General features: G+C 37.7%; 1 protein-coding gene across 1 annotated transcript in view; it reads left to right on the plus strand.

The window, feature by feature from the left end:
• The first annotated feature begins 2,281 nt into the window (after positions 1–2,281).
• ZNF782 (zinc finger protein 782) overlaps positions 2,282–26,587 on the plus strand; it is a 60,083-nt gene continuing 35,777 nt past the window's right edge. The window contains exons 1-4 of the mRNA XM_082401181.1: positions 2,282–2,384; positions 4,015–4,109; positions 4,653–4,703; positions 17,669–17,795. Of these exons, the coding sequence (XP_082257307.1) occupies positions 4,689–4,703; positions 17,669–17,795 (142 nt within the window). The 5' untranslated portion in view covers positions 2,282–2,384; positions 4,015–4,109; positions 4,653–4,688. The remainder of the gene's footprint in view (positions 2,385–4,014; positions 4,110–4,652; positions 4,704–17,668; positions 17,796–26,587) is intronic.

Raw genomic sequence — 26,587 nt, forward strand, 5'->3', positions numbered from 1 at the left:
GTATACCTGAAACTAATATAATATTGTAAATCAACTATACTTCAATGTTTAAAAAATGATCTTGCTCAGTAGTACAAGCAGAAACTTGGTCGCATATATTTGGGTGGATCCTTAGAGTATTAAACCAGGAGGGATGAATTATGTTCAGATAGGGGCAAATTTATCAATATGAGTATACCCACGATGGACTCAGGAGCAGCCCATGCTGCATTTCATACCAATGAAATATGTATTTCTCTAATGAGATCCTGATAAATATTTTTTAAAACTCTCTGAGTTTTTTTGACGTGCAGCCATCTTTTGTGGTAACCTGAAGACATCTGTGGTGGTGGCTCTTCAATAATGACGTCTGTGAAATAGAATAGATGGGCACCCTACAAAGATACTTCTTGACATATATACCTATAATATATGAAATTCTGTGTCTGTGGGCAGAAAACACAAGTCATCATAACAGGGATTCAGATCCTCTTTCTCAGTCCTTGATACGTCCTACTTTATAGACAGGAGGCTTCAAGTAAAGGAGAGACTGGGTCCTTTTGACAAAATTTCTTGTAACTTAGTCACAAGTATATACAATTAATCATTCCCCAAAAGTCCCTAAGGGAGACCTGTGCCATCTACCAGTTGAATCTCCTTCAAACTGGATCTACAATGTATGGTAGCATCATTGGAAGTTATGGCTACTGCAATTACAGTCTCACTTAGGAGTGGTTCTCAAATGTGTGGTGATAAGAAATCTTCCCAGGGGCAAATTTTAAGGAGGTATATTTAGTAGTTCACTTTGTGAAGAAGAGCTGTGTCCTGAGTTTAGATTTATACTGATTCATGTCCAAAGCTCAATGAGTTGACGGGTAGAAGGGGGCTAGACAAGAATAAGACTGGAATAAGATGTCTGGATGAGACAGATGTGGATGAAGTTCTAGGAATAGGTACTGAATAGGGTTTATAAATGCTTAAGAGAGGATAGAACATTAGAGGGAAGAAAACAAGTGAGGTTTGTGTATTTATAACTTTGGCTGGCTGTGCAGAGCCATGTAATGGCCATTACAATGTTTCTCTTCCTAAGGCCACAGCTCTCATAAGTGTAGCCTTTTCTGCCAGCCTCTGGTAATATTACTTACCCTCACTATAAGCCTGGTGGTGCTAATGGTTCCCTACCATCATCAGTTACAGGATGCTTCACCAACCCTACCCATGTTTTTGGAGCCCCCGTTTATTAAACTCAAGTGTCCTTTTGTTTCTTGACAACTGACACGTGTTTTTTTAGGTGACCCTGACAACAACCCTGATCATAAACTCCATGGGGATAGGGAATTTAATATCTTTTACCTGATGTTGTTATCCCAGCATCTAGAATGATGTCTATCGCACAGCAAGTTTTCAATAAATATTTGTTCCATGAACATATGTAGTGACCACTTTCTTTCTGTTAGTGAAATTTATGTTAAAGTCTATTATGATTGATTTAATGTAATATTGATTTAATACAGTTTGACCAGCATTTTAATGCTGTTATTTGTAATTTATTAAAGAATGACAAAGAATTACGTATGTTAGAAAAAAGCAAGCAAACTTGTTATGTGCACAGAAATCCAAGATCAACGTAATTTAATTAACAAAATTTGTTGAAACAATAATAGAATTCATCCGAAAACAATGTTGATTCATAAAAACTAACAGCTTCCTTATATATCAATACATCTATACCTGCAGCACTGCCTTGACCTCCAGTAGAACCTCCACACTGGGCTCCAGGGGTGCCAGCACGGGGCTTAGGGGTTAATGGGTCTGTTGGCTGTATAGAAACAGTGTAGAGGTCCCAATTGAAAAATTACAAAATTATAATTTTACAGCTATATAATTTCAATCCTAAATACCTCAATCGTCCTGCCTTTGTTTTTTACAAAACCAATTTTCTTACGTAACTCAAAATTTTTTCACACTTTACCTACGTAATGGTAATTTTAACATTTTCAATATCCAGTCCATATTCAAGTTTCCCCAACTGTCTCCAAATGACTTATGAAAAAACTGCTATTTCAATTGGGAGCCAATAGAGGACCACCCTTTGCATCTGGCATTTAAGTTGATATTTAACCCGTTCTCTTCAGGATCCTTGAGAGGCTCACCAGGATACTTTTAAGACATCGCCCTTCAGCTTTCTAGAATGCGTAAATGCCTAAAGAGTGACCGCAGCAGTGGACGCGGAGGTCTATGGGAAATGTAGTCTTGAATCCTTCTGTTTTACCGCGCGGCACTCTGGGAAGGGGCTTCTGGGCTGCTTCTGCGCGTGTGCGGCTGTATCCCCGCCTCCTCCCTCGTCTTCTCTGGACTTCAGGGAAGAGGTTTGGGAGCCTGGGAATCGGCTCGGAAAGTGAAGGGTGCGCACCTGGGGTGAGAGTGCGGGGGGACCAGCTGAGAGGGGTGCATTTGTGCCTAGGGATGGAAGCGGAAAATCTTTGGGACTCCCTCCCACCAACGCCGGTGTTTGCGCCCGGGCGGGCCCCTCAGCCTAGGGAAGGCCGGTAGGGGGTGACCCCGGCCCTCGGGCTCCCGGGGTGCAGGTCGGGCTGGTCCGGTTAAGAGCAGGTGCTCAGTGTAGGCCTGGGTGTGTGGGGACCGTGTGCTCGGCCCCGCCTGCAGCCCGACAGGGGAAAAAAAGCCCATGTCGGCGGCAGGGGGGAAAGTGAATTTATAGTGCTGACGGTGGCCAGGGGTCTGCGATGAGCGCCCCAGCTCTGGAGCAGAAGGACCCGGGTAAATTACAGGTCTGTCACCTGTAAGCAGGGTTACAGAAGGAACCTGGGTAAGAGGTATTTCATATGAAAGTGATACTAATGATGACTGTTTCATGGCGTTGTTTTGAAACTTAGATCTAAGTCTTCACTTGTAAAGCATTTAGACAAGTGCCAGATACTGAGCACTGAGTAAGTGACAACTGCTATTATAGTTGGAAGACACTTTATTCTTTTCCTTGGACGGCTTTATGTTATCTCACAACCACTTTAACAAAAACCGAGGCTCAGGTTGGTGGAACGGTGTGGTCAGGTCACAAGCTAGTAGTGAGGGAGTTTAGATTCAAGGGCAGGTGTGCTTTACTTACAGCCTCAGGCTTTGTCTAAATATCACACCTACCTAATACCGTCATTGTAGCCTTCACGGCACTTAGCGAAGAGGCCTGTCCCTGATTCCCAGAAGTATAAGGGAAAGTGAATGTAGATGGAATCCTACCATGTGTCAAAATGTATTCTGGGATTTCTAGTGTCTCTTCAGGTCACTTGGGGCAGACAGAGGTCCCTGGCCCCTTCTGCATTGTCAGGCTGTCTTTTAAGTCTGGTATTATAATTAATTCCAAAAATTAGGCTTTTGCTCCTAAAATGAATTGTTTCTTGGATCCACGTCCCAGTTACCTTGAAACAAAGTGACCCTTGTGAAGTAGGAAGCAGGGAGTCTCTGTTAACAGGGAGTCTCTGTTAACAGGAGTCTTACCTGGAAGAGAGCACCCCTATGACCTTAGACCTCGTTCCAGAGCCTCAGAGCAGAGACAGAAGAGCCCAGAAAGGAGCAGATCCTAGATTTGCAAGATCAGAAGCTGTTCTTTTTTTTTTTTTTTCCAGAAGCTGTTCTTAATCTCCCTGCTCAGAATGAGCCAGTCTTGGTGATGACCACACCTCCAGAAGCCACCAGACTATGTGACAGTGGGGGGTTTGGGCCAGCCTGAGGAGAGCAAAGTGAGCTGAACTGGTCCAGGGGCAGGCTGTTCAGGAAAGGCCATTTTGTTGGAGAGCTTGTGAGGGTGAGGTCCGGGGGTAAGGGATAACTAGGCAGAGGGAGGAAATGCTGTCTCCACTCCCCTTAAATGCCCGCCCCCAAAGATGCTGTGTTGCTGTCACATGTGTCTATCACCACATGTGACACTAGTGGTATGCTGACCTCACAGGATCCCAGAATGATGATATATGAAGGGTTTTCCAAGGTCATCTATTTCTAACTCTCTTGAAATCTTTAAAGACATCGGACCTGAAAAGTTCAGTGACTTGTCCAGGGAAACCCAGTTTGTTTGTGACAGAATCAGGAGGAAAACAGTGCACTTCGCCCTCTCACAGGTAGGTCACCAAAAGCATCTTATCAAAAGAGCCTTTTGACAAATATATCACGGCTGAAACAATTAAAATTTCCTGCCTTAAGGCATCCCATCTCTTTTATTAGGCTTTCTGTAGATTGTTTATACCAGCGGGTAAATAATATTAATAAGAAAAATAGATAAATGATGCATACTGAGTATTGTTCTGCTAAGTTAATTTTAATGAAAGTATAGTGTCTTATCCTTTGGTGTATTTAATTCAGCTAATCTTCTGTTGTTTTTATTTACTTGTGTTAGGACACATGCATTATTTTTAAAACGATTGAGAAAAGTTTACATTCACTCAGTTAAAAACTGCAGATTTAATCCTCATGGTTATCTCAGAGTCGCACAAAGACAGGTGGTGCCACCTGTACGTGATCACTCTAGTGCCTTTTCAAGGCCAAGAGGGCCCTATGCCTATAAGGAAGCTGATCCCCAACTAGGGTGCTGAGATTTTGGGGGGTGAATCTAGGAGCTATAAGACAGGTTATGTCTCATGACACCCATCTTTCTGTCCCCTCAGCTGAACCACAGTTCTCTACTCTCCCAAGAGCAGAAAATGAACATACCTCAGGTGAGCTCTTTATTCTTTCCCCATTTTGCATTTTTATGGATTTACAAGGTTAAGAAGCATCCATTCATTAAATGGAAAAGGAGAAATAAAAATAGACCAAGTCAATCTTGAGGGATAATATACACTGTTTTACTATTAATTGTGATGTTTGCTGTCAGCTTTTGGTAGGTTACCTTTCTCAGGGTAAGAAGGTTGCCTCCAGGTATCAGTTTGCTAAGATTTCACATTAGTCATGAATGTGCATTAAATTACATTGATTATATTTTGTGTATCTATTGGAGCAAAGCTATAGCTTATTTCCTTTAATCTATAAATACTGTAAACAGTGTAATGGATTTTCTAATGTTAACTTAAATCCCTGTGTAGACCCTAATTGCTAATAAGTGTGGTAAGTTGCTTCTTACATATCTTCCTAGGACTTTTTACTAATACTGTATTTAGGATTTTTATTTTTGTATCCACAAGTTGGATTAGACTATACTTTCTTGTTTCTGTGTCCAATTATAGTATCATGGTCATAGTCTCATAAAAGGAAATGGGACATTTTCCTGCTCCTTTTCTTTAATAATAATTTAGATGAGAAAATTGTGTTACATGTAGATTTTGTGAAACTCACCTATAAATTAGGGCCTTATGAAGACTTTTTGCTTGAAGATTTTGATTAATTTATTGGTCATAAGTCTATGATGGATTTGTATTTTTCTTTTTAGTGTAACTTTCCTCATTACGTTTTCATAGAAAATTGTTCGTTTTTATTTATTTATTTTTTAATTTTGGCTGCGAAGGGTCTTAGTTGTGACATGCTGGATCTTTGTTGTGGCATGCAGGATCTTTAGTTGTGGCATGCAGACTCTTAGTTGTGGCATGCATGCGGGATCTAGTTCCCCAACCAGGGATTGAACCTGGGCCCCTTGCATTGGGAGCGCAGAGTCTTACCCACTAGACCACCAATGAAGTCTCTATTTATGTTTTTAAATGTATTTTCATGAGCTTGTTGATAGTATTCTCTTAGGATTTCAAAATCTTTGTTATATCAATAATTTCCTTTTTTGATCAACTTTAAAATTTTATTTCAGTATAAAGCTTGCCAATCAGAAAAGGACAAAGTATGTTCTCGTTGGCCCAATCTAAAACTAAGAATTTCTGTGTCTGAGGGTCTTAGTATTCTGTGCTGGCAGAATAGAGTAGAGGAATTGGGAGTAGAGGAACGTGCACTTGCCATGTTTGTGCTTTCTACCTTTGCATACCCACCTGTCAGCACCATTTGTTGACAAGAATATCCTTTCTCCATTGAATTGCATTGGCACCTCTGAGGGAAATCAACTAGCAACCTATGTTTGGGTCTGCTTCTGGATTCTGTTCACTTCTTTTTTTTATTTTTTTAAAAATTTTCTTGAAGTATAGTTGATTTACAATGTTGTGTTAATTTCTGCTGTACAGCAAAGTGACAGAGTTAAACATATATATACATTCTTTTTTGTATTTTCATTATGGTTTATCACAGGATATTGAATATAGTACCCTGTGCTATACAGTAGGACCTTGTTATTTATCCATCCTATATATAAAGCTTGCATCTGCTAATCTCAAACTCCCAATCCTTCTGCCCCCCACCCCTCCTCTCCCTTGGCAACCACAAGTCTATTCTCTATATCTATGTGGACTCTGTTCACATCTGATGACCTTAATCCTTTTGCTAATACCACGTTGCTTTGATGAGTGTCTCTTTATAGTAACTCTTGAAATCAGATAATATGTGTCTTCCAACTTGGTTCTTTTTTGGGAGTGTTTTGGAGATTCTAGGTACTTTGCTTCTCTATAGAAAGTTTTGAAAATTGGCTTGTCTATCTCAGGAAAGCCTGCTGAGATTTTGATTTTGACTGCACTGACTCTATAGAATCTGTAATATAGATCAATTTGGGGAGAATTAACATCTTGATCAAAATGCCTTCCAATACATTAACACATTATCTCTCTCAATGGGGGGGTTTTGAGGGTTTTCATTTTTATTCTTTTGAGTCAAAAGGATAGTTTTGACTTACAGTCTAAAAGAATAACTCTACATTTTGAAGATAAACTCTAGTGGGGTAGTAGTGAAAGCAGGAACAATATAGGAGGCTATTTCTGTAATCCTAGCAATAAATGATGATCATTTAAGGGTGTTAGTTGCTTTCAAATGGTCGGATTCTGGAGGTAATTTAAGGTAGAGCCAACAGTCTAGGAGTGTGTGTTTCTTCTCCACAACCTTACAAATAGAGGGTGCCATCAAACTTTTTGAATTTTTACTAAGTGATTAAAAATGATAACTCAAGTTTAGTTTTACAGACTTGCCTCTTCTCATGAGTGAGGTGGAACATCTTTTTTGTTTGTAATTCATCTATATTTCTTTTTTATTGAACTGTTTATTTCTTACTGTTTTCCTGTTGATGTGCTGATTTTAATTAATATATCCAGTATATATTTATAGCTATTTTTCAGTGACATAAGTTGCACAATTTTCCTAGTTTTTCTTATTTTTGCCTTGCTCATGTTTTCTTAATTTTTGCCATAAAGGCACTTGTTCCTGTTTTTAACTGTGGTGAACTTTTTTTGGCATTTAAAAAAAAAGTATTGAAATATAGTTGATTTTCAATGTTGTGTTAGTTTCAGGTATACAGCAAAGTGATTCAGTTATACAAATGTATATACATCTACATATATATACGGTATATATATTCTTTATCAGATTCTTTTCCATTATAGGTTATTACACGATACTGAGTATAGCTCCCTGTGCTATACAGTAGGTCCTTGTTGTTTATCTGTTTTATATATTGTGGTGTGTATATGCTAATCCCAAATTCCTAATTTATCCCTCCCCCCCTTTGCCCTTTGATAACCATAAGTTGTTTTCTACGTCTTTGAGTTTATATCTCTTCTGTAAGTAAGTTCATTTGTATCATCTTTTTAGATTACACATATAAGTGATATCATATAATATTTGTCTTTCTGTTTCTTAATATGATAATCTCTAAGTCCATCCATGTTGCTGCAAATGGCATGATTTCATTCTTTTTTGTGGCTGAGTAATATTCCATTGCATGTATATAGATATATACACAACACATCTTTATCCATTCATCAATTGATGGAAATTTAGGTTGCTTCCATGTCTTGGCTATTGTAAAATGCTGCAGTGAACATTGGGGTGTATGTATCTTTTCGAAGTATGGTTTTCTCCAGATATATGCCCAGGATTGGGATTGCAAGATCATATGGGAGCTCTATTTTTAGTTTTTTAAGGAACCTCCATACTGTTCTCCATAGTGGCTGCACCAATTTACATTCCCACCAACAGTGTAGGAGGGTTCCCTTTTCTCCACATCCTCTCCAGCATTTGTTATTTGTAGATATTTTGATGATAGCCGTTCTGACTGGTGTGAGGTGATACCTCATTGTAGTTTTGATTTGCATTTCTCTAATAATTAGTGATATTGAGCATCTTTTCATATGCCTGTTAGCCATCTGTATGTCTTCTTTGGAGAAATGTCTGTTTAGGTCTTCTGCCCATTTTTTGGTTAGGTTGTTTGGTTTGAGCTGTTTGTATATTTTCGAAATTAATCCCTTGTCAGTAGTATCATTTGCAAATATTTTCTCCCAGTCTGTAGGTTGTCTTTTCATTTTGTTTATGGTTTCCTATGCTGTGCAAAACCTCTTTAGTTAGATCCTATTTGTTTATTTTTGTTTTTATTTCCATTACTGTAGGAGACAGATCCAGAAAAATATTGCTGTGATTTATGTCAAAGAGTGTTCTGCCTGTGTTTTCCTCTAGGAGTTTTATAGTATCTGGTCTTACATTTAGATCTTTAATTTATTTTATTTTTGTATATGGTGTTAGAGAATGTTCTTTTTTTTTTTTTTTTTAGTAGATCTTTATTGGAGTATAATTGCTTCACAATACTCTGTTAGTTTCTGTTGCACAACAAAGCGAATCAGCCATATGCCTACACATGTCCCCATGTCCCCTCCCTCTCAAGCCTCCCTCCCATCCTCCCTATCCCACCCCTCTTTTTTTTTTTTGGATGACCACAACAAAAGCAACAATGATTGCAATTATCAAACATGAAACACACTCATACTATGTCATAATATTGACATTCAGTCCAGTAATCCTCCACTGTAACAGCTCCTTTACTTTGCAGTGAAAATTGATTTGTATATTCTTTGCCTCTGAGTCCTTGTGGGATTTTTTCTTTTTTAAATTCAGACAGAAAGTCACAAAAATTATACTCATCCTCATCAGTTCACTCAGTCCCATGTAATTAATTTTTTTTTTCATCTTGATCTTTTGTTAGCACTTTTATGAGTTCATCAGTTGTTCATTAGAGTTCTGAAAATGCTTATTCATTCAGTTCAGCAGTACAGTCAGTTACCAGAAACCTGTACTTGTCAGAGTCTTTTCCATGAATTTCTTGAAGATGAAACCCTTTTATAGGAACATATTTGCAAAAGCATCAGAGTACACACAAAACTGTCTGTAAATGACAAAAGACTTAAAAATGACCACAGTTAAAGATTTGATGAAAGTTCATAATAATGCAGTTGACAAGAAAATTAGTTATTTCTGAGATATACATTTTAAAGTAACAACTAGGATTATTACTTATAACATTATACGAGAACATATAAGATTTTTACAAATTTCATGTAATGTCTGAAACATTTATATTAACATATTTCCATACACATAACCCAATGAAAGTTTAGTATTAGTTGTTTTGTTTGTTTTTTTATACTGCAGGTTCTTATTAGTCATCAATTTTATGCACATCAGTGTATACATGTCAATCCCAATCGCCCAATTCAGCACACCACCATCCCCACCCCACCGCAGTTTCCCCCCCTTGGTGTCCATATGCCCGTTCTCTACATCTGTGTCTCAACTTCTGCCCTGCAAACTGGCTCATCTGTACCATTTTTCTAGGTTCCACATACATGCGTTAATATACGATATTTGTTTTTCTCTTTCTGACTTACTTCACTCTGTATGACAGTCTCTAGATCCATCCACGTCTCAACAAATGACTCAATTTCATTCCTTTTTATGGCTGAGTAATATTCCATTGTATATATGTACCACAACTTCTTTATCCATTCTTCTGTTGATGGGCATTTAGGTTGCTTCCATGACCTGGCTATTGTAAATGAACATTCGGGTGCATGTGTCTTTTTGAATTACGGTTTTCTCTGGGTATATGCCCAGTAGTGGGATTGCTGGGTCATATGGTAATTCTATTTTTAGTTTTTTAAGGAACCTCCATGTTGTTCTCCATAGTGGCTGTATCAATTTACATTCCCACCAACAGTGCAAGAGGGTTCCCTTTTCTCCACACCCTCTCCAGCATTTGTTGTTTATAGATTTTCTGATGATGCCCATTCTAACTGGTGTGAGGTTACCTCATTGTAGTTTTGATTTGCATTTCTCTAATAATTAGTGATGTTGAGCAGCTTTTCATGTGCTCCATGGCTGTCTGTATGTCTTCTTTGGAGAAATGTCTATTTAGGTCTTCTGCCCATTTTTGGATTGGGTTGTTTGTTTCTTTAATATTGAGCTGAATGAGCTGTTTATATATTTTGGAGATTAATCCTTTGTCTGTTGATTCATTTGCAAAAATTTTCTCCCATTCTGAGAGTTGTCTTTTCATCTTGTTTATGATTTCCTTTGCTGTGCAAAAGCTTTGAAGTTTCATTAGGTCCCATTTGTTTATTTTTGTTTTTATTTCCATTACTGTAGGAGGTGGATCAAAAAAGATCTTGCTGTGATTTATATCAAAGAGTGTTCTTCCTCTGTTTTCCTCTAAGAGTTTTATAGTGTCCAGTCTTACATTTAGGTCTCTAATCCATTTTGAGTTTATTTTTGTGTATGGTGTTAGGGAGTATTCTAATTTCATTCTTTTACATGTAGCTGTCCAGTTTTCCCAGCACCACTTATTGAAGAGACTGTCTTTTCTCCATTGTATATCTTTGCCTTCTTTGTCATAGATTAGTTGACCATAGGTGCGTGGGTTTATCCCTGGGCTTTCTATCTTGTTCCATTGATCTATGTTTCTGTTTTTGTGCCAGTACCATATTGTCTTGATTACTGTAGCTTTGTAGTATAGTGTGAAGTCAGGGAGTCTGATTCCTTCAGCTCCATTTTTTTCCCTCAAGACTGCTTTGGCTATTCGGGGTCTTTCGTGTCTCCATACAAATTTTAAGATGATTTGTTCTAGCTCTGTAAAAAATGCCATTGGTAATTTGATAGGGATTGCATTGAATCTGTAGATTGCTTTGGGTAGTAAAGTCATTTTCACAATGTTGATTCTTCCAATCCAAGAACATGGTTTATCTCTCCATCTGTTGGTATCATCTTTAATTTCTTTCATCAGTGTCTTTTAGTTTTCTGCATACAGGTCTTTTGTCTCCCTAGCTAGGTTTATTCCTAGGTATTTTATTCTTTTTGTTGCAATGGTTAATGGGAGTGTTTCCATAATTTCTCTTTCAGATTTTTCATCATTAGTGTATAGGAATGCAAGAGATTTCTGTGCATTAGTTTTGTATCCTGCAACTTTACCATATTCATTAATTAGCTCTAGCAGTTTTCTGGTGGCAGGTTTAGGATTCTCTATGTATAGTATCATGTCATCCGCAAACAGTGACAGTTTTACTTCTTGTTTTCCAATTTGTATTCCTTTTATTTCTTTTTCTTCTCTGATTGCCGTGACTAGGACTTCCAGAACTATGTTGAATAATAGTGGTGAGAGTGGACATCCTTGTCTCGTTCCTGATCTTAGAGGAAATGCTTTCAGTTTTTCACCATTGAGAATGATGTTTGCTGTGGGTTTGTCATATATGGCCTTTATTATGTTGAGGTAGGTTCCCTCTCTGCCCACTCTCTGGAGAGTGTTTATCATAAATGGGTGTTGAATTTTGTCAAAAGGTTTTTCTGCATCTATTGAGATGATCATATGGTTTTTATTCTTCAATTTGTTAATATGGTGTATCACATTGATTGATTTGCGTATATTGAAGAATCCTTGCATCCCTGGGATAAATCCCACTTGATCGTGGTGTATGATCCTTTAATGTGTTGTTGGATTCTGTTTGCTAGTATTTTATTGAGGATTTTTGAATCTATATTCATCAGTGATATTCGTCTGTAATTTTCTTTTTTTGTAGTGTCTTTGTCTGGTTTTGGTATCAGGGTGATGGTGGCCTCATAGAATGAGTTTGGGAGTGTTCCTTCCTCTGCAATTTTTTGGAAGAGTTTGAGAAGGATAGGTGTTAGCTCTTCTCTAAATGTTTGATAGAATTCACCTGTGAAGCCATCTGGTCCTGGACTTTTGTTTGTTGGAAGATTTTTAATCACAGTTTCAATTTCATTACTTGTGATTGGTCTGTTCATATTTTCTGTTTCTTCCTGGTTCAGTCTTGGAAGCTTATAGCTTTCTAAGAATTTGTCCATTTCTTCCAGGTTGTCTATTTTATTGGCATAAAGTTGCTTGTAGTAGTCTCTTAGGATGCTTTGTATTTCTGTGGTGTCTGTTGTAACTTCTCCTTTTTCATTTCTGATTTTATTGATTTGAGTCCTCTCCCTCTTTTTCTTGATGAGTCTGGCTAATGGTCTTTCAATTTTGTTTATCTTCTCAAAGAACCAGCTTTTAGTTTTATTGATCTTTGCTATTGTTTTCTTTGTTTCTATTTCATTTATTTCTGCTCTGATCTTTATGATTTCTTTCCTTCTGCTAACTTTGGGTTTTGTTTGTTCTTCTTTCTCTAGTTTCTTTAGGTGTAAGGTTAGATTGTTTACTTGAGATTTTTCTTGTTTCTTGAGGTAGGCTTGTATAGCTATAAACTTCCCTCTTAGAACTGCTTTTGCTGCATCCCATAGGTTTTGGGTCATCGTGTTTTCATTGTCATTTGTCTCTAGGTATTTTTTGATTTCCTCTTTGATTTCTTCAGTGATCTCTTGGTTATTTAGTAACGTATTGTTTAGCCTCCATGTGTTTGTCTTTTTGACGTTTTTTTCCCTGTAATTCATTTCTAATCTCATAGCGTTGTGGTCAGAAAAGATGCTTGATATGATTTCAATTTTCTTAAATTTACTGAGGCTTGATTTGTGACCCAAGATGTGATCTATCCTGGAGAATGTTTCGTGCGCACTTGAGAAGAACGTGTAATCTGCTGTTTTTGGATGGAATGTCCTATAAATATCAATTAAATCTATCTGGTGTATTGTGTCTTTTAAAGCTTGTGTTTCCTTATTTATTTTCATTTTGGATGATCTGTCCATTGGTGTAAGTGAGGTGTTAAAGTCCCCCAGTATTATTGTGTTACTGTCGATTTGCTCTTTTATAGCTGTTAGCAGTTGCCTTATGTATTGAGGTGTCCTATGTTGGGTGCATATACATTTATAATTGTTATATCTTCTTCTTGGATTGATCCCTTGTTCATTATGTAGTGTCCTTCCTTGTCTCTTGTAACATTCTGTATTTTAAAGTCTATTTTATCTGATATGAGTATAGCTACTCCAGCTTTCTTTTGATTTCCATTTGCATGGAATATCTTTTTCCATCCCCTCACTTTGTCTGTATGTGTCCCTAGGTCTAAAGTGGGTCTCTTGTAGACAGCATATATATGGGTCTTGATTTTGTATCCATTCAGCAAGCCTGTGTCTTTTGGTTGGAGCATTTAATCCATTCACGTTTAAGGTAATTATCGATATGTATGTTCCTATGACCATTTTCTTAATTGTTTTGGGTTTGTTTTTGTAGGTCCTTTTCTTCTCTTGTGTTTCCCACTTAGAGAAGTTCCTTTAGCATTTGTTGTAGAGGTGGTTTGGTGGTGCTGAATTCTCTTAGCTTTTGCGTGTCTGTAAAGCTTTTGATTTCTCCATCAAATCTAAATGAGATCCTTGCCGGGTAGAGTAATCTTGGTTGTAGGTTCTTCCCTTTCATCACTTTAAGTATATCATGCCACTCCCTTCTGGCTTGTAGAGTTTCTGCTGAGAAATCAGCTGTTAACCTTATGGGAGTTCCCTTGTATGTTATTTGTCGTTTTTCCCTTGCTGCTTTCAATAATTTTTCTTTGTCTTTAATTTTTGCCACTTTGATTACTGTGTGTCTCGGTGTGTTTCTCCTTGGGTTTATCCTGTATGGGACTCTCTGCGCTTCCTGGACTTGGGTGGCTAATTCCTTTCCCATGTTAGGGAAGTTTTCGACTATAATCTCTTCAAATATTTTCTCTGGTCCTTTCTCTCTCTCTTCTCCTTCTGGGACCCCTATAATGCGAATGTTGTTGCGTTTAATGTTGTCCCAGATGTCTCTTAGGCTGTCTTCATTTCTTTTCATTCTTTTTTCTTTAGTCTGTTCCGCAGCAGTGAATTCCACCATTGTGTCTTCCAGGTCACTTATCCCTTCTTCTGCCTCAGTTATTCTGCTATTGATTCCTTCTAGTGTAGTTTTTATTTCAGTTATTGTATTGGTCATCTCTGTTTGTTTGTTCTTTAATTCTTCTAGGTCTTTGTTAATCATTTCTTGCATCTTCTCAATCTTTGCCTCCAGTCTTATTCCGAGGTCCTGGATCATCTTCACTATCATTATTCTGAATTCTTTTTCTGGAAGGTTGCCTATCTCCACTTCATTTAGTTGTTTTTCTGGGTTTTTTTCTTGTTCCTTCATCTGGTATATAGCCCTCTGCCTTTTCATCTTGTCTATCTTTCTGTAACTGTGGTTTTTGGTCCACAGGCTGCAGGATTGTAGTTCTTCTTGCTTCTGCTGTCTGCCCTCTGGTGGTTGAGGCTATCTAAGAGGCTTGATTGGAGGCTCTGGTGGTGGGTAGAGCTGACTGTTGCTGTGGCAGTCAGAGCTCTGTAAAACTTTAATCCACTTGACTGTTGATGGGTGGGGCTGGGTTCCCTCCCTGTTGGTTGTTTTGCCTGAGGCAACCCAGCACTGGAGCCTACCTGGGCTCTTTGGTGGGGTTAATGGCAGACTCTGGGAGGGCTCATGCCAAGGAGCACTTCCCAGAACCTCTGCTGCCAGTGTCCTTGTCCCCACGGTGAAACCGAGCCACCCCCTGCCTCTGCAGGAGACCCCCCCAACACCAGCAGATAGGTCTGGTTCAGTCTCCCCCAGGGTCACTGCTCCTTCCCCTGGGTCCCGATGCGGACACTACTTTGTGTGTGCCGTCCAAGAGTGGGGTCTCTGTTTCCCCCAGTCCTGTCGAAGTCCTGCAATCAATTCCCACTAGGCTTCAAAGTCTGATTCTCTAGGAATTCCTCCTCCCGTTGCCAGACCCCCAGGTTGGGAAGCCTGACGTGGGGATCAGAACCTTCACTCCAGTGGGTGGACTTCTGTGGTTTAAGTGTTCGCCAGTCTGTGAGTCACCCACCCAGCAGTTATAGGATTTGATTTTACTCTGATTGCGCCCCTCCTACCATCTCACTGTGGCTTCTCCTCTGTCCTTGGACGTGGGGTATCCTCCTTGGTGAAGTCCAGTGTCTTCCTGTCGATGATTGTCCAGCAGCCAGTTGTGATTCTGGTGCTCTCGCAAGAGGGAGTGAGAGCACGTCCTTCTACTCCGCCATCTTGGTTAATCCGAGAATGTTCTAATTTCATTATTTTACATGTAGCTGTCCAGTTTTCCCAGCACCACTTGTTAAAGAGACTGTCTTTTCTTCCTTGTATATTCTTGCCTCCTTTGTCATAGATTAGTTGACCATAGGTGTGTGGGTTTATTTCTGGGCTTTCTATCCTGTTCCATTAATCTGTATGTCTGTTTTTGTGCCAGTATCATAGTGTTTTGATGACTGTAGTTTTGTAGTATAGTTTGAAGTCAGGGAGCATGATACCTCCAGCTCAGTTCTTCTTTCTCAAAATTGCTTTGGCTATTCAGGGTCTTTCGAAGGCATTTGTTTTTTATGTTGTCAAGTTTAGCAGTTTTTTCTTTTACGCTTTTTGGATTTTTAGTCATAGTTGGGCATTTCCCACTCTGACCTTATAAAAGAATTGCTCTGTGTAGTCTTTTAGAGTATGATTTTATTTTTTACAGTTAGATCTCAAATACATTTTAATTTTATCCTTCTCTGTGGTGTGAGGTATAGATCAGTCTTTTCCCAGATGGGCATCTAGTTATTCTGATGACATTTGTATCTAGCCATTTCTCACTCATTTAAATGATGTCACCTGTATTCAAATAGGAAATTGACTCTGTTTATCATTTTTCCTACTACACAGTTTCTTCAGTTTAAGCTTGGACATCGTTTTGGGCTCTCACCAGTGCCCTGCTCCTTTTGCCCACTTCTACATTTATATTAGATTGTGGGCAATATTGTTCTAATTTTTTTTAATCAATACTACCTTACCCTCTGTCTTCCAGAATTTGTTCAATATTCAGGCCTTGTGCTGGGACGTTTCTCTGAATTCCTCTTTTGTCATACTTTTATAGCTATAAAACCTTTTTATTTTACCTGAATGTGTTTTTGGAGGCAGGGGATGTAAGTGTGTGTGTTCAGTTTATTCCCTTGAACTAGAGAAATAATTTTTGCTTGTAATTCTCTCGTCTCTTAATTTCTGGTACTCTAATCTTTCTGTTTTCTCTTTCTACCACTTCGAAATTCTTTCTCCGCCTTCCTGGCCTATCTTTCTACCTGCCTTTTAAATTTTGCTCTTCCCTTGAATTTTGTACTTGGTCCTTTTCTTTCCTAAAGTTTCTATGTCCTTTCTGAACCAGCCCTTTTTCCCTGATGACTTAAGTTACCATCTTAATGACTGTCTCCTAGATCCTTATTTTCATTTTAGATTTTCCTTCTCCATTCCAGAATCTTGCAGCCAACGATGAAATAAATAATTCCATCTGTATGTTCCACGGGTGTTTTGAGTGCAGTTGAACAACATCTGCTCACTGTGACCCAGCCTCTGATTCTTACTTATTCTTCCAGTCTCTGTGTATGGCATCAGCATCTACCCACTTGCTTGTGCAGCATCTCTGTGTATTAATTTCCCATTCTTTATCTCTGTTGCTTTGCCTTAGTATAGATCATCTCTTAAACTGGGTATTTTGTTTTGTTGCTGAAGATATTGTCCACTGTTCATATAGAGCGATGGTTCCTAACTGGGGGTGATTTTGCTTCCCAGGAGGCATTTGGAAGTATTTGGAGATATTTTTGATTGTCATGACTGGGAATGCTATTGATATCTAATCAGTAGAAAACAGGGATACTGGTAAATATTCTAAAATACACAGGACAGTCATCCACAAAAATAGCATTATCTGGTCCAGAGTGTCAGTAGTGACAAATTGAAGAAACCCTGCTATAGAGCAAAGGCAGAGTTAGTCATCTTTTATAGTATTTTGTTTTAAACTCTAAACAGTAAAAATATATCTGGAGAAAACCATGATTCGAAAGTATACATGCACCCCAGTGTTCATTGCAGCACTGTTTACAATAGCCAAGGCCTGGAAGCAACCTAAATGTCCATCAACAGATGAACTGATAAAGAAGATGTGGTATATATATACAATGGAATACTACTCAGCCATTAAAAAGAATGAAATAATGCCATTTGCAGCAACATGGATGGAAAGGTGGGGAGGGAGGGATAAATTGGGAGTTTGGGATTGACATATACACACTAGTATATTTAAAATAGATAACCAACAAGAACCTACTGTGTAGCACAGGGAACTCTGCTCAATATTCTGTAATAACATAAATGGGAAAGGAATTTGAAAAAGAATAGATATATGTATATGCATAACTGAATCACTTTGCTGCACACCTGAAACTAACACAGCATTGTAAATCAACTATAGTCCACTATAAAATAAAAATTAAAAAAATAAAAATTAAATAAACAGTAAACATAGTAGGAGTTAGTTTTCAAAAATATTTTCCATGTCCTGATTCTGAACCCTCAGATTGATTAGAAATATGTTGTTAACAGGCATCAGTATCATTCAAGGACGTGACTGTGGAGTTCACCCAGGAGGAGTGGTGGCAGATGGACTCTGCTCAGAGGACCCTGTACAGAGATGTGATGTTGGAGAACTACAGCCACCTCGTCTCAGTGGGTGAGCAGACCTTACCATGTGACTTCCTCAGGAATGCAAATTCAGTTTTTTCTCTTTTAAAATGTTAATCACTTTTGTTGAGGAATATTAAATGGAAAATTTAGCACTTTTCAGTGTACAAGTCAATAGGTTTTAAAAGATTATACAGTAGATTACCATCATCAAAGTCATGATTTGGAATATTTTCATCATCCCCCCAAAATTCCTTGTACCCCTTTGCAGTGAGTCCCCTCCTTTCATTCCTACTTCTCAGACCCCAAGCAATCACTGATCTGTTTTCTATTTCAATAGCTTTTCCTTTTTTCGAATTTTATATAAATGAATTCATTAAGTATATACTGTGTTTTGTCTGGCTTCTTTCATTTAGCATGATGCTTTTGAAACTCGTGTGTGTGTGTGTGTGTATCACAGGTTTATTCTTTTTATCCTTAGTAGAATTCCTTTGTGTGCATATACCACGGTTTGTTATCCTTTTCAGTTCATAGACACATGGGTGTTTTTCCAGTTTGGGCCTGTTATGAAAAAGCTTCTATGAACAGTCACATATAAGTTTTTGTGTCAATATGTTTTCATTTCTTGTGTAAATACCTAGGAGTGGGACTACTGGGTCTTCTGGTAAGTTTATATGTAACTTATTCAGAAAGTGCCAAATGTTCCCAAGTTTGGTCTACTGTTTTTCATGCCTGTAAGCAATGTCTGAGAGTTATCATTGCTCTTGGATTACCAACATTTCTAGTTGCATCTTATTGGATTTTAATTTGCATTTCTCTGGTAATTAACAGTGTTGAACTTCTTTTCATGTGCTTTTTAGGCATTCATAATCTCCTTTAATGAAGTGTCTCATGAAATCTTTTGCCCATTTTTTGTATAGTTTTTTGGTTTGGGTCTTATTGTTGAGTTGAAGGAGTTTAGATCTTTATCAGATATATGTTTTGCAAATGTTGTATTCTCCAGCTCTGGCTTGCCTTTTTAAGAAGAAAATGTTTTCAGGTTGTTTTTGGTTTGAATATATACTTAAAAAACTTTTTATATAACATAATTAAGATTCACAGGATTTAGCATAATTGTATTCTTCACAAGTTTCCCCTAATGGTTGTATCTTACGTAACTATAATATAATCTCAACACAAGGATATAAGCATTGGTACAATGTATGTGAATAGCTCTGTGCCATTTTCTTTACCTTATTTTTTTATGGAAGTATAGTTGATTTAGAATATCATGTTAGTTTCAGGTATACAGCAAAGTATGTGTGTGTGTGTGTGTGTGTATATATATATATATATATACACATATATATATATATATATATATATATATATATATATATATATATATATATTCTTTTTCAGATTCTTTTCCCTGATAGGTTATTACAAAATATCGAGTACAGTTCTCAGTGCTATAGAGTAGGTCCTTGCTGGTTATCTGTTTTATACATAAGGGTGTGTATATGTTAATCCTAATTTATCCCTCTCCCCTTTGGTAACCATAAATTTGTTTTCTATGTCTTTGAGTCTGTTTCTGTTTTGAAATACGTTCATTTGTATCTTTTATTTTTTGATTCCACATATAAACAATATCATATGATATTTTTTTTTCTCTGTCTGGCTTCACTTAGCATGATAATCTCTAGGCCCATCCATGTAGCTGCAAAGGCATGATTTCATTCTTTTTTATGACTCAGTAATATTCCATTAGGGGTGTGTGTGTTGTGTGTGTGGTATATATATAAACCACAACTTCTTTATCCATTCATCTGCTGCAGTGAACACTGGGGTGCATGTATCTTTTTGAAGTATGGTTTTCTCTGGATATATGCCCAGGATTGGGATTGCAAGATCATATGGTAGCTCTATTTTTAGTTTTTTAAGGAACGTCCACAGTGGCTGCACCAATTTACATGCCCACCAACAGTGCAAGAGGATTCCCTTTTCTCCACACCCTCTCCAGCATTTGTGATTTGTAGATGTTTTGATGATACCTCATTGTAGTTTTGATTTGCATTTCTCTAATAATTAGTGATATTGAGCATCTTTTCATATGCCTGTTAGCCATCTGTATGTCTTCTTTGGAGAAATGTCTGTTTAGGTCTTCTGCCCATTTTTTGATTAGGTTGTTTGGGTTTTTTTTGTTATTGAGTTGTATGAGCTGTTTGTATATTTTGGAAATTAATCCCTTGTCAGTAGCATCATTTGCAAATATTTTCTCCCAGTCTGTAGGTTGTCTTTTCATTTTGTTTATGGTTTCCTATGCTGTGCAAAAGCTCTTAAGTTTAGTTAGGTCCCATTTGTTTATTTTTGTTTTTATTTCCATTACTGTAGGAGACAGATCCAGAAAAATATTGCTGTGATTTATGTCAAAGAGTGTTCTGCCTGTGTTTTCCTCTAGGAGTTTTATAGTATCTGGTCTTACATTTAGATCTTTAATTCATTTTATTTTTGTATATGATGTTAGAGAATGTTCTAATTTCATTATTTTACATGTAGCTGTCCAGTTTTCCCAGCACCACTTGTTAAAGGGACTGTCTTTCTCCATTGTATATTCTTGCCTCCTTTGTCATAGATTAGTTGACCATAGGTGTGTGGGTTTATTTATTTCTGGGCTTTCTATCCTGTTCCATTAATCTGTATGTCTGTTTTGGGCCAGTACCATACTGTTTTGATGACTGTAGCTTTGTAGTATAGTCTGAAGTCAGGGAGCCTGATTTCCTCAGCTCTGTTTTTCTTTCTCAAGTTTGCTTTCTCAAGATTTGGGGTCTTTTGTGTTTCCATACAAATTAAAATATTTTTTGTTCTAGTTCTGTGAAAAATGCATTGGGTAGTATCATCATTTTGAAAATATTAATTTTTCCAATCGAAGAACATGGTATGTCTTTCCATCTGTTTACATCAACTTCAGTTTCTTTCCTCAGCATCTTAGAGTTATCAGAGTACAGGTCTTTTGCCTCCTGAGGTTAGTTTATTCCTTCCTAGGTACTTTATTCTTTTTGGTGAGATGATAAACGGGATAGTTTCCTTAATTTCTTCTGATCTTTCCTTGTTAGTGTATGGAAATGCAGTAGATTTCTGTGTATTAGTTTTGTATCCTGCAGCTATACTGAATTCATTGATGAGCTCTAGTAGTTTTCTGGTAGCACCTTTAGGATTTTCTATGGATAAGTATCATGTCATCTGCGAACAGTGACAGTCTTAGTTCTTCTTTTCCAATTTGGATTCCTTTTATTTCGTTTTCTTCTCTGATTGCTTGTGGCTAGGACTTCCAAAACTATGTTGAATAAAAGTGGTGAGAGTGGACATCCTTGTCTTGTTCCTGATCTTAGAGGAAATGCTTTCAGATTTTCACCATTGAGTATGACATTAGCTCTGGGCTTGTCATATATGGCCTTTATTATGTTGAGGTAGGTTCCCTCTATGCCTACTTTCTGGAGAGTTTTTATCATAAATGGATGTTGAATTTTATAAAAAGCTCTTTATGCATCTATTGTGATGATCATATGTTTTTTATTCTTCAGTTTGTTGATGTGGTGTATCACACTGATTGATTTGTGGATATTGAAAATCCTTGCATCTCTGGGATAAAGCCCACTTGATCATTATGTATGATTCTTTTAATGTATTGTTGGATTTGGTTTGCTAGACTATGTTGAGAATTTTTGCATCTATGTTCATCAGTGATATTGGCTTGTAATTTTCTTCTCTTGTGGTATTTTTGTCTGGTGTTTGATATCAGGGTGGTGGTGGTCTCATAGAATGAGTTCGGAAGTGTTCCTCCCTCTGCAGTTTTTTTGGAATAGTTTCAGAAAGATAGGTGTTAACTCTTCTCTAAATGTTTGATAGAATTCACCTGTGAAGCCATCTGGTCCTGGACTTTTGTTGGGAGTTTTTAAATCACAGATTCAATTTCAGTACTTGTTTGTTCATATTTTGGTCTGTTCATATTTTCTATTTCCTCCTGGTTCAGTCTCGGGAAATTGTACTTTTTAAAGAATTTGTCCATTTCTTCTAGGTTGTCCATTTTATTGGTATATTTTATTGTCCATGTTGTTGGCCTGTAGTAGACTCTTATGGTCCTTTGTATTTCTGTGGTGTCAGTTGTAAATTCTCCTTTTTCATTTCTAACTTTATTGATTTGGGCCCTCCTCTTTTTTCTTGATAAGTCTGGGTGAAGGTTTATCAATTTTGTTTATCTTTCCAAAGAACCAGCTTTTAGTTTCATTGATCTTTTCTATTGTTTTCTTAGTCTCTCTTTCATTTATTTCTGCTCTGATCTTTATGATTTATTTCCATCTACTAACTTTGGGTTTTGTTTGTTCTTCTTTTTCCAGTTGTTTTAGATATAAGGTTAGGCTGTTTATTTGAGATTTTTCTTCTTTCCTGAGGTAAGCTTGTATCGCTATAAACTTCCTCTTGGAACTGCTTTTGCTGCATGCCATGGGTTTTGGATTGTCATGTTTTCATTTTCATTTGTCTCTGGGTATTTTTCAATTTCCTCTTTGATTTCTTTGGTGATCCATTGGTTGTTTAGTAGCATATTGTTTAACCTCCATGTTTTTGTGTTTTTTGCAGTTTTTTTTCTTGTGGTTGATTTCGAATCTCATAGCATTGTGGTCAGAAAAAATGCTTGATGTGATTTCAGTTTTCTTAAATTTACTGAGGCTTGCTTTGTGGCCCAGCATGTGATCTGTCCTGGAGAATGTTCCATGTGCACTTGAAAAGAATATGTATTTTGCTACTTTCGTATGGAACACTCTATAAATATCAATTAAGTCCATCTAGTCTAATGTGTCATTTAAGGCCTGTGTTTGCTTATTGATTTTCTGTCTGGATAATCTGTCCATTGATGTAAGTGGGGTGTTAAGGTCCCCCACTATTATTGTGTTACTGTCGATTTCTGCTTTTATGGCTGTTAATGTTTGCCTTATATATTGAGGTGCTTCTTTGTTGGTGCATGTATATTTACACTTGTTATATCTTCTTCTTGGATTGATCCCTTGATCATTATGTGGTGTCCTTCTTTGTCTCCTGTAACAGTCTTTATTTTAATGTCTATTTTGTCCGATATGAGTATTGCTATTCCAGTTTTCTTTTGATTTCCATTTGCATAGAATACCTGTTTCCATCCCCTCACTTTCAGTCTGTATGTGTTTCAAGATCTGAAGTTTTCTCTTGTAGACAATATACGTACGGGTCTTGTTTTTGTATCTATTAAGCCAGACTGTGTCTTTTGGTCAGAGCATTTAATCTGTTTACATTTAAGGTAATCATCGATATGTACGTTCTTATTGCCATTTCATTAATTGTTTTGGATTTGTTTTTATAGGTCTTTCTTCTTCCTTTCCTCTTTTCTTTTCTCTCTTGTGGTTTGGATTCCTCTTTCTTTTTCATGTGTATATCTATTATAGATTTTTCATTTGCAGTTACCATGATGTTTTTATACAGCAGTCTATATATATATACATGATTGTTTTAAGTTGCTGATCTCTTAATTTCAAGTGCATTTCAAATATCCTGCACTTCTACTCTCTGTCTCTCACGATTACTGGTTTTGATATCATATTTGTGCCATGGATGATTTCCTACCTTACTGTATGTTTGCCCATTTTGTAATTTTCTTGTTTCTAGTTGTGGCCTTTTCTGCCTAGAGAATTTCCTTAGCATTTGTTGTAAAGCTGGTTTGGTGATGCTGAATTCTCTTAGCTTTCACTTGTGTGTAAAGCTTTTGATTTCTCCATCAAATCTGAATGAGATACTTGCTGGGTAGAGTATTCTTGGTTATAGGTTTTTCCCTCTCAGCACTTTAAATATATCATTCCAGTCCCTTCTGGCCTGCAGAGTTTATGCTGAAAAATCAGCTGTTAGTCTTATGGGGATTCCCTTGTATGTTATTTGTTGCTTTTCCCTTGTTGTTTTTAATATTTTCTCTTTGTCTTTAATTTCTGTCAGTTTGATTACTGTGTGTTTTGGCATTTTCCTCCTTGGTTTTATCTTGTATGGGACTCTGCACTTCCTGGACATGGGTGATTGTTTCCTTTCCCATGTTAGGGAAGTTTTCACCTATTATCTCTTCAAATATTTTCTTAGTCCCTTCCTTTCCCTCTTCTGCATCTTGGACCCCTATAATGTGAATGCTTGTGTGCTTGACGTTGTCCCAGAGATCTCTTAAACTCATTGTTTTTCATTCTTTTTTCCTTTTTGTGCTCCGCAGCAGTGATTTCCACCACTCTGTCTTCTAGCTCACTGATTCATTCTTCTGCCTCATTCATTCTATTAATTCCTAATTGTGTATTTTTTATTTGTTATTATATTCTTCTACTATCTTTGTTCTTTATATTTTCTAACTGTTTGCTAAAAACTTCTTGTAACTTCTCACTCTGTGTGTCCATTCTTTTCCTACCTTCTGGGATCATCTTTATGATCATTCTTCTGAACTCTTACGCAGGTAAATTGGCTATCTCCACTTCACTTAGTTGTTCTTCTGGGGTTTTATCTTGTTCCTTCATCTGGGAAATATTCCTTTGCCATCTCATTTTGTTTAAATTAATACTCGTATTTTTATGAATGTAGTAGCTTAGTTATGTTTTCGACCTTGGATAAGTGGGCCTCTGTAGGGGATGTCCTTTGTGTCCCAGCAGTACACTCCCCTCTCATCACCCAAAGGCTGGGACCAGCTGGTCCCATGGTAGGTTCTGACCTGTGTTTGTGGACTCAGTTCTGCAGGCTGCAGGGTCATAATTTCCTTGCTTCTGGTGTCTGCTCCCTGGAAGGTGAGGTTTGTCTAGAACCTTGTGTGGGCTTCCTGGCAGGAGCATCTGGTGCCTGCCCACTGGTGAGGGGAGCTGGGTCTTGGCCCTCTGGTGGACAGGGCCATGTCAAGGGCTGTGTCTAGAGGTGGCTGTGGACTCAAGAACTCTTTAGGCAGCCTATCTGCTGATGGATGGGGCTTATTCCCCCCTTGTTGGTTGTTTGGCCTGAGGCGTCCCAGCACTGGAGCTTACAGGCTGTTGGGAAGAGCCAGGTCTTGATGCTAAGGACCCAAAATGTCTGCCTCCAGCCAGAGTTCATGTATGTCCCCGCTATGTCTGCCACCAGCTTTTATGACCCCAGAGAGAGCCACAGCCTTCCTAAGAGACCCTCCAAGACCAGCAAATATGTCTGGCCCAGGGTCCTATGGAGTCACTACTTTTGCCTAAGGACCTGGTGTGCACAGGACCTTGTGTGTGCCCTCCAAGAGTGGAGTCTCTGTTTCCCCCAATCCTATGGTGCTCTTGCAGTCAAGCCCCACTGGCCTTCGTAGCCAAATGCTCTGTGGGCTCCTCCTCCCGATGCCAGACCCCTAGGCTGGGGAGCCTGGAATGGGGCTCAGAGCTCTCACTCCTGTGGGAGAACTTCTGCTATATAATTATTCTCGTTTGTGAGTTACCCACCTGGGTGATATGGGATTCGATTATATTGTGAGCGTGCCTCTGCTACCATCTCATGGTTTCTTCTTTGTCTTTGGATGTAGAATATCATTTTCTTGTAGATTCCAGTCTTTTTTATCAATGGTTATTCAGCAGTTAGTTGTGATTTTGGTATGCTGTGCCATTTTATCATATGTGGAGATTCGTGTAACCACCACCACAATCCAGATACAGAACTAACTATTCCATCATCACAAGGATTTCTCTCATGCTACCTCTTTATTTTCATACCCATCCCCTCTCCCACACTATGCCTAATCTCTGCCAAATATTAATCTGTTATTCATCTCTATAATTTTGTAATTTCCAGAACATTATATAAATGGAATCATACAGTACTTGATGTATTGAGACTGAGATCCGCCCAGGTTGTAGTGTGTTGATAGTTTATCTTGTTTTACTACAATGGTATTCCAGTCTATAAATGAATGTATTATAATTTGTTTAGTCATTCACCTATTAAAGGACATTTTGGTTGTTAATTTTTGGCTATTATAAATAAAGATGCTATGAACATTCATGTTCAGATTTTTGTGTAAAGTAAATTATTATTTCTCTGGGATAAATGCCGAGGAGTGTGATTCGAGTTGTATGGTAAGTATGTGTTTTGTTCTTTAAGAGACTGTCAAACTCTATTATCAAAAAGACCATGAATAACAAATGTTGGCAAGCATGTGGAGAAAAGGGAACCTTTGTATGCTTTTGGTGGGAATATAAATTGGTGCAGCTGCATACTAGAAAACAGTATGGAGGCTCCTCAAAAAGCTTAAGATAGAACTACTATATGATCCAGCAATTCCACTCCTGGATATATATCCAAAGGAAATTAAAACACTTTAATTCAAAAAGATACATGCACCCCAATGTTCACAGCAGCATTATTTACAACAGCCAAGATATGGAAGCTACCTAAGTGTCCATCAACAGATGAATGGATAAAGATGTGGTATAGATACACAATGGAATATTTACTCAGCCATAAAAAAAAGAATGAAATTTTTCTATTTGCAACAACATAGATGGACTTGGAGGGTATTATGCTTAGTGAAATAAGTCAGACAGAGAAAGACAAATACTGTATGATATCACTTACATGTGGAATCTAAAAAATAAGACAAACTAGTGAAGATAACAAAAAAGAAACAGACTCACAGATAGAGGGAACGAACTAGTGGTCACCAGTGGGGAGAGGGGTAAGATAGGGGTAGGGGATTAAGAGGTACAAACTACTGTGTATAAAATAAGCTACAAGGATATATTGTACAACACAGGGAATATAACCGATATTTTATAATAACTATAAATGGAGTGTGACCTTTAAAAATTGTGA

Source organism: Balaenoptera borealis (assembly GCF_965194805.1).
Source record: "Balaenoptera borealis genome assembly, chromosome: 8".
Taxonomy (NCBI): domain Eukaryota; kingdom Metazoa; phylum Chordata; class Mammalia; order Artiodactyla; family Balaenopteridae; genus Balaenoptera; species Balaenoptera borealis.